This window comes from Polyodon spathula, chromosome 13, assembly GCF_017654505.1.
Source record: "Polyodon spathula isolate WHYD16114869_AA chromosome 13, ASM1765450v1, whole genome shotgun sequence".
Taxonomy (NCBI): Eukaryota; Metazoa; Chordata; class Actinopteri; order Acipenseriformes; family Polyodontidae; genus Polyodon; species Polyodon spathula.
The window spans coordinates 6968141-6977080 of record NC_054546.1 but is presented as its reverse complement, the minus strand read 5'-3'; the positions used below and the strand labels follow the sequence as shown (position 1 = coordinate 6977080).

General features: G+C 41.4%; 1 protein-coding gene across 1 annotated transcript; it reads left to right on the top strand.

Annotated features, from left to right (window-relative positions):
- Positions 1-2741: 2741 nt before the first annotated feature.
- On the top strand, positions 2742-8622 carry oit3 (oncoprotein induced transcript 3). Its single transcript, XM_041269273.1, has 9 exons — positions 2742-2942; positions 3920-4294; positions 4720-4830; positions 5172-5294; positions 5695-5817; positions 6120-6280; positions 6493-6908; positions 7445-7544; positions 8067-8622. Exons 1-9 carry the CDS (start codon positions 2882-2884, stop codon positions 8238-8240), a joined length of 1644 nt encoding a protein of 547 aa, XP_041125207.1. The 5' UTR covers positions 2742-2881; the 3' UTR covers positions 8241-8622.
- Positions 8623-8940: the final 318 nt, after the last annotated feature.

The following is an 8940-nucleotide window of genomic DNA, read 5'->3' as shown; positions in this document are numbered from 1 at the left end:
ATCACCACCCGGTGGAGGGAAATGGTAATTGTGGCTTGTGTTCATATGGGCAAAGTGCAAATCAATACATTTCTTTTTTTGTATAAATAGACTAAATACATATTTAAAAACAAGTTGTCAGTCTACAACCTACCCCCGACCGAGTCTGTATATCGGGAGGATGTTCTTGGATACTTTGTTTTCTGAAGATTCGCTAGGTGCCTTGAAGACATCATACCACGGACAGGAGCAAAAGACAAGTGACCCTCTCTACTGCTGGCATGTTAGGCAAAGAAAAAAAAAAAGATGCACGTAAATTTTTTTTAATTGTTACTTTTCTCTTTTTTTTAAGGAATATAAACACGTGCATTGTTTTAAAATGTTTTATCCCATTTGTGTGCAAAATTAAAAATAAAATTAAAAAAATGAAATGTAAAGAAAAGACAATGGATATTTTTTCTGCTTTTCATTTTCTTTTTCTTGTTTTTTTTTTTGGCATTGGATGAAGTAAGCATCCTAAAAGAGAAACAATGTAAAATCCTGTATCATTTATGAAATATGTATAAAAGAGAAATGTAATTCAGTTATCAATAATAAATGCTTATCCATTTTTTGGACTCGGTTGTTGTGTGAACTTCTAATATCTCTAAAGACTGGTCATCATTTTTGCATCAAACCCAAATGCTAGAACACAATTTAGGTATATGGGTGATATTTACCAAGTTGTTAAATAAATGTAAGGTTTGTTTATTGACTCTTGCCATTTTGGAAAATTTACTTGAAAATGGTGAAATTCATCCCTTGTCCCTAATGGTGTAATTGAATCCCAAACAGAAGTTTGACAAATTCATTTGGTCACAAAGGGGAGTATATTTTGAGGAGATTAATTTGTATTCCTCACCTGAACTTTTTTTCTTTCACTGACCAATATTCTATTGTTATCAACTGATACTCTGAATTAACCAACCAAAGTTATGTGCACCTCTTGAATCACAATTTTATTGAATCAGTAACTTAAAAAGCAGCACTGATGGTGACAACCTCCATTTTGTTTTCTGTTATTCCATGTTCTTTCTGTTTCTGGAGAAAACAGACACAGACTGGCTGATTAATATAACCCCAGTGCCATCCCTGTTTACAGTGATTAGCAGAGAGCCTTGACCTGCTCTGGTCACTTTGTTGACGGCTGTCCTCTGCTTATCTGTCGCGCACATCCTCTTAGTAATGACATGATAATACTGCCATTGTCCCACACCACTGTCTCCCTGCACAATAAAACAGAACATCCTCTGTTTTTCATAATATTATTTAACTCCTAACTTTCTTTGCACTCTTCCATAATATCCCTTAAATGCACAATAAGGGATGCATTTGCTAGTACTGACTTCTTTCTTGGATATTAATTGTCAAAGTTATGTTGATTTCTTTTCAAATAAAAAAGGTGGTATACTCCAGCTCTTTATTTCATATTTGATTTGGTCCCATTGGCTTCTTAATTAACTTTGTAATTGCATCAACAGCAAAGCTGGTGGCAATGTGCTGCTGATGCTGAAGCTCTCTTTACAATAGCTGCTTTTACAATGCTCTTGCAATGGGGGCTGATGTGTAACGCCCCCCCGAGCAGTCATCAAAGAAAGAACAAACAAACTGTATTGAAGTATTGTAGTAAATAAAAGCTGTAAACTCAGCTAAGAGTGTGTGCTTCTGATGGATTGTATCTAGGATGTATTTGTGGGTGAGTATTAAGAAATGTTTAAAAAGAGAATGGATGTTCACCTATGTTGTCATGGCTGGGTACCCTCCAACACAGCTGTACAGTGTGTATATATGTTACTGAACATTGCCTTCCTTATTAACCTTAGGTGACCTCTCACTATTTACTGGCACTTTCCACAGAAAAGGTGAGGTCCAGGAATGTATTTAGGAGTCAGTGTGCAAAATGTACCTGGCAGGAAATTGTATTTTAATCTTCTAACAGATGGATTATTATTATTATTATTATTATTATTATTATTATTATTATTATTATACATGGTGATTGATACTTTTCCAATAAACTTCTGCATTGTACAGTCTTTATTATACAAGGCGCGAGACCCATGTATAACAATTCTGCCCATGTAAGGTTGATGATAAAACTAACATCAATATTTAAACTCAAACTCTACCACCAGTACATAAATACAACAAAACATTGTCCAGACAAAACAATGTTGTTGTTATTGATTATTATTATTATAGTGCAATGCTTGTACAGTATTTTATAACACTATATAGTTGAGTGCCATCGTGTTGTGTTCTTTCTGCTTATTTTAATGATCTAAACTGTGGTTTACAAAATAGACATACTGTATATATGTGATCTTCCTCATAATGACACTATGGGGAAAATGGGCAGCTCCTGTAGATGACCATAGCTGAGGTGTAAAGGACCACCTGTAATAACAGTCCCAATAAAACCAACACAATGAGACCAACCTCAATTACAATTTTTAAGGATGGAAAAAACTACCAGCCAAGAGCTGATTTTGAAAAAGGAGGATGGAAGCAGAGATGTTATTGAAGAAACACGGGGTGGGAGAACATCCCGTCCCACTATCAGGGGAAAGGGTCCAGCTACCAGGACACGCTTCGGATAAGAGAGGCGCCCTCCTAGGGGTGCTGTGGGAGAACAATGAGAGGATGCTGGGAAGAGGCTGTCCTGCTGGAGATGAGGGAGATCAGGGGTCAAGATCACAGGAGAGCACCCCAACCCCACCCCCGGATTCCTCCTTTCCTTTGATAACAACAAGCCCCCCAACAAGGATTAAAGGCCACCCATCTCTCCAGGGAACAGAGACAAAGGGAACCCAGCAGCTCTGAGAGATCTCCTACGGACAGGCCTGCGTTTACAGACAGCAAGATGTTCTTCAACCTGCTCATCTTCGCTCTGATACAGGAGATTCACCCCATACAGGCAGTCGGTAAGCAAGCCAGACTGAACCCGTCTCCACTGTTGGAGATGAGGGAGAAAGGTATCTTTGAGAGCTGGGATTGTTATTTTTTGGTTAAAAAAAAACAAAAACAAAACAAAAAAAATTTGAAGTGCTTTTATATATTCTCCTAGGTTAAAAGGTGCTTTGAAAATGATGATAAATGTAGAAACCTCTTTTTTAAATACTTTTACTGAAATACCAGAAGTTCATAAACAATCCCAAAAAATGGATAAAAGTTCCTTTCTTACATGTTTGAAAACAAATATGTTAGTGTGTGTGTGTGTGCGTGTATATATATATATATATATATATATATATATATATATATATATATATATATATATATATATGTCAATTCTATTCTAAATAAGTTGGTTGAATTGATTGAAATTGGTTTTTAAAACAGCCCTTAAAAAACGTAAAAAAAAAAAAAAAACAAAAAAAAAAAACATTTTTGTGTGTGTGTGTGTGTGTGTGTGTGTGTGTGTGTGTTTGTCTGTTTTAAAGGATTAAATAATATTGTTTATGCATTTAACAGCAACTTGAAGGCTGTTGTAGAAGGCGGCAAAAACAGTGGAACGGTGCAACGAACATTATCCTTCAAAACAGACTCACCAGTTAAAGATGTGTGAATAGAGCCTTTATAACCCATCAGCTATGACTTTTGGATATTTGAATTTGTGTTTAGAGTTGGGGATGACATCTCCACGGTATTTGTTGCAGTTTCACCAGGCTTTTCCTATGATTATAGTAGCGTATACATTTAAGACCGTTTACCCTAATTTGTCCCGTATCTATTGCTATGCATTACTATATTACGTGTGCATCACTATATTACATGTGCATTACTTATGATTTATGATCACTATACTTTATTGCACTTTTCTATGCTTTTGCAATGGTAACTTGTATAAGCGTCTACTACATACCGTTTTATGATCTATCACGTTACCTCCAATCCCCAGTGCTGGACCCGTGCTCTGCCTATATCAGCCTGAACGAGCCGTGGCGCAACACGGAGCACCACATCAACAACTCTGCGGGCAGCCCCATGTGCGACAGCCACGTGAACGGGGAGTGGTACCGCTTCACCGGCATGGCGGGTGACGCCATGCCCACATTCTGCATCTCGGAGAACCACTGTGGCACCCACGCGCCCGTGTGGATGAACGGCAGCCACCCTAGCGAGGCCGACGGCATCGTTCAGGTGCAAGCCTGCGCCAGCTTCAACGACAACTGCTGCCTGTGGAACACCACAGTTGACGTCAAAGCTTGCCCCGGGGGTTACTATGTGTACCGGCTACCGAAACCCAGGATCTGCTTTCACGTCTACTGCGGCCGTGAGTCTGTTTCGTTTTTTAAAAGAATAATAATAATGCCATTCAAATTGTATATCAGTAATAAAGAAATGCAATTGAAAGCTCTAAACGCACTGCTTTAATATGTAGCTAAATATTGAAATAGTGCGTTTCAATTTATCAATTACTTTTCTTCATGAAGTACAGCATTTCTCCTTGTAAATAGCTGATTGCTGTTTTGAATTGTACTCAGTTACAGCACGGGTGTTGAATCGGGCCGTACTTCAATTGCAACACAAGGAATTGAAACTGCACCTTGAACCAGGGGAGTGTTCAGGCGTCCATGTTAATGTTTCAGGAGGGTTTCATCAATGTTTAGTGGTTTGCCTTGAACCAGGATTTTTGCCCGTTAAAAGTGCGGCTGAGTGAGTGACTGTTCTGTGTGTTTGTTTTGTCTCTCTGTGCAGATTTCTATGACATCTGTGACGAGTCTGACTGCAGGGGCTCGTGTTTGGATACGGGGGACTGTCAGTGCACCTCTGGGACCACGCTGGGGCCAGACAGCCAGACCTGTCTAGGTAACAGGGTTCTCGTTCTTCTCTCTTTCTCTCTCTCTCTCTCTCTCTCGCTCTCTCCCGTTCTTAGTCTTCTTACTATCTTTTCATCTCTTTACTCTCCCCCTCTCTGCTTGCCCCCCCCACACCTCGTCCCGTTCACACTCTCTTTCACAATTATCTCTTCCTCAAAACACCACAGACCGAAGACCAGTGGTAATCCTCCTCTTTCCCTTCATATTTTGTTGCCTTCTGTGTTAATAAGAAGAAGGATTGCTGTAGAGTTGAAGGACCTTGTTAGTTGGGTCCGCCGCTCTTCAGATCATTGAAACAGCCCGTGTCCCTGCCGTCTCTATGTGCTGTAGATGTGAATGAGTGCGAGCAGGACAATGGTGGCTGTGCAGAGATCTGTGTCAATCTGAAGGGGTCCTTTCGCTGCCAGTGTGGGATGGGGCGCATCCTGGGTCCTGATGGGAAGACATGCGACGGTACGTCCGCAGCACAATAGGGTTTTTTTTTTTTGTGAGGTGCAACAATTATTCAGTGAATCGATTTATTGATCACCATTTTGCTAGCTTAGAAATTAAACATTTCATTTCATTATTCACCTTGGGGTCTATTTGGAGCCCTGTGTAAACATGATTTTCATATGCAGGGAAGAAAATAAGACTTCCATTGCACAGCAGAGCAGTTTGATCCCTTCCTGGTTTTACTACCTGAGCTCCTGGATTTTTTGTAATACGGTTGTAATACATTTACTATAAAGGGAGGCAATTTGTCTGCGATTTGCCCATAGAGGAAAATATTTGTGTATGTAAACCATGCTGTGAAAGCAGGCAACATGGTGCCATGCTGTCCAAATTGAATAAGCTGAACCTTCGCCCTTAGAAATCGAAGGATGCCACAACAACAACGGGGGCTGCAGCCACACCTGCTCCATGGAGGAGGGCAGCTACGAGTGCCAGTGCCCCCGCGGGCTCACCCTGTCAGCAGACAGGCACACCTGTCAAGGTACGCAGAGCATTCATCCAGCACTCTCAGGACCATCTTCACAAAGCATTGACCAGAGTGCTAAAGGAACCCTGGCAATTCATCCAGCACTCTCAGCACCTTCCTCACTAAGCATTGACCAGCGTGACCCTGTTGATTCAAGTCTTATTCAAGTCTTATTTTGCCATAAGTGTCACACACAAGATGACACTCTTATACCATAAGATACAGGTCCAAGTGTACATATTGATTGATATTGTGAGTAAGCGCTGTGTTCACTCCACCCTTTGTGTGCGTGTCTCTCTCATTTCCTCTGTCGGCAGTGCCGGTCAACTGCAGGTCTAGTGGCATCGAGGTGGTGGTACCCAAGGACCTGATAGGGGGTCTGGAACTCTTCCTGACCAACACTTCCTGTCGCGGCATCTCCAACGGCACTCACGTCAACATCAACTTCAGCCTGAAAACCTGTGGCACTGTGGTGGAGGTGAGGGGGAAGCCAGGCTGGTTTCACCAAAACAAACCTGACCCTAGACCTGCCATGCTTCATGGCCATCATTCAAAATAGAGGCAATGTAGGTTCATGATCATACCAGTTACACGCATTAGATGTGAGAATAAGGAACAGTAGTTTTCACTGAAAATCTCTCACTCTGATTAGATCCTGAAACACTCAATTTTTTTCCTGTTGTCATGAAGGTTGTGAACGATAAGATAATCGCCAGTAACCTGGTGACGGGGCTGCCCAAGCAGACTCCGGGCAGTAACGGTGACATCATCGTGCGCACCAGCAAGCTGCTGATCCCAGTGACCTGCGAGTTCCCGCGCCAGTACATGGTGTCAGACGCCTACGTGCCCAACTTGAAGAACGCCCCCCTGGAGATCTCGGGCCGCAGCCAGGGCGTCTTCCCCTTTAGCCTGGAGCTGTTTAAGAGCCCCAACTTCGCCGAGCCCTACCGCGGCTCCCCACCCACCTTGAAGCTGCGCGACTCCCTGTACTTCGGCATCGAACCGCTGGTACACCTGGACAGCCTGCAGACGCTGGTGGAGAGCTGCTTCGCTACGCCCAGCGCCAAGGTGGATGAAGTCATGAAGTACTACCTCATCAAGGACGGGTGGGTAATTGCAGAGAGCTGTAAGAGCTTCTCCAATTCAGCAGAGATCATGTCTGGGTTGTCCTCTTGTTTTAAACTGTGCTCTACGTGGAATTGGGTGTCGCAGTGTGTGGACAGGAGGTTGCAGCAAAGTTTCTTAGGGGTAGTTAGCTAATGCTTTACTAACTCATGCAGAAGTTTCTTAGGGGCAGTTAGCTAGTGATTTACTTGCTCATGCATCTATTTTTTATATTTTATTTCGGCTAGTTTCTGCTCTGTAATAGAGGCATGCATTTTTTAAGTCAGTAACTAATAAATATAAGAATTTAATTAAATGTTTTAGTACGTTTTCTATAATTGCTCTCAAAGAAAATAAAATGTTTTGTAAGTTGCTAAACCGCATGTTGACTTTTTTTGAATCAAGACCCGAAAATCGCAAGTCATATGAATCCGTAGGCAAGATTACATTCTAATTGTGCCATCTTATTGGTTTATATCTGATCCAACTTGGCAGATGATTCTGAGAGCTCTCTCTCTGTCTTATTTTTCCTGCCTAGTTGTATCTCTGATGAGACGGTGAAGCAGTACACCTCTAAGGACCAGCTCGCCAAGCACTACCAAGTGCCCGTCTTCAAGTTTGTGGGCAAAGACAACAGGGTAAGACACACAGACACCTAAACTGAATGCCCTGCTTGCCTCTGAAGACTTTACGATAAATCACATGGTTTAAACAGGAGGCTGTGAATTTTTTTTTTTTTTTTGTGGTCTACTAGCTTGTGCATCTATGTCCCTTCTTAAAGAACAAGGGCCTAGACTATAACATGTGAATTTTGCTTACAAGTGACAGAAACATTAAATAATTACTATGAAAGTTGTTTCACCTTTATGGAACTTCCACAGGGTATGTGATATATGAAGAAATTAACTTGTCTGTCCCACTTGTTCAACAAGATTTGCTACAAACCTGTGGAAATAGACAATTTCTGCAAATAATATAGGAGTTCCACTGAAAGTGAAACAACTTTGTAAATCCTCAATTTGTAACCATTATTTGTAGGCAAAATTCCCATCTTCTAGTACTGACCCTTGTTCTTTTAAAAGGAATCAGTGCATGAGCTACTGCACCTCCCTGTGAATGATCGCAGTGTGCTCACTGCTGTATGGTTTGTGTTGTTCTAGGAGGTGTTTCTGCACTGTCACGTCCTGGTGTGCGGCTCGCTAGACGATCGCTCTCGCTGCTCACAAGGCTGCAAGAGACGTATGCGACGCTCCGTGTGGGATAAAGAGGACACAGGACACATCAATCACCGCCTCCTCACCGGCGGGCCAATCATCATCGACCGTGAGGAGTAACCTCACCACGCTGCAACCAATCACAGCCCGGTCTGAGAGCATCAGTAACCTCCTCCATAATTGCATGCATTACATCAGTGCCATCTGATGGTCATTTAACATATTGCAGTTGATTGTGACCAGCTGTTTCCAGAAGCTTTCTATGCCACTGTAATTTATTCCTTTATACATTTATTTTAATTTTTGTAAATAACATCAGGAAAGGTCTCTTTGTTTTACATTTCGTCTTTCATATCTTGCAACTATTGTTTTTTTTTGATAGAGAGAGAGTAGGAATCCATATCGTATGTTATTCTGTGGTATATATGCTGAATATCTTTTTCTTGCATTATTATGTATGTTTTATGGAATGAATTGCAGTATTAAAATGTTTTCTCACTTACTGATATACTAGAATTTGTGTCATTCTGAGAGCTTCAGTATTTATTCAGTGAGTATGCCAGAGGTCTAAGGTGACATCGTCATATGATTTGAATGGAATGAGAAAGGCTGTTCAGTCCTGGCAGCTAGGATTCTCCAGACGAGCTCACAGCCATTGTAAAGGGAGCTCTAGAAAAAATCTCAGTGCAACATTAAAAATGAAACAGACAACCTGCATCACCCTGGTGTGTCTTTAACCAGGTTTACTGAGATCAGCAATTTCATACCATTTACTTTACAAAACAACTGCGATTTACCTTGTAACTTGAATCGGCAATGA

Bases quoted from the DNA above. Each gene is read 5' to 3' on its own strand.
- oit3 (XM_041269273.1), top strand. From the start codon at position 2,882: ATGTTCTTCAACCTGCTCATCTTCGCTCTGATACAGGAGATTCACCCC. The intron at 5,818-6,119 runs GTACGCAGAGCA...CTCTGTCGGCAG, and splicing joins AGACAGGCACACCTGTCAAG to TGCCGGTCAACTGCAGGTCT. The intron at 7,545-8,066 runs GTAAGACACACA...GTGTTGTTCTAG, and splicing joins TTGTGGGCAAAGACAACAGG to GAGGTGTTTCTGCACTGTCA.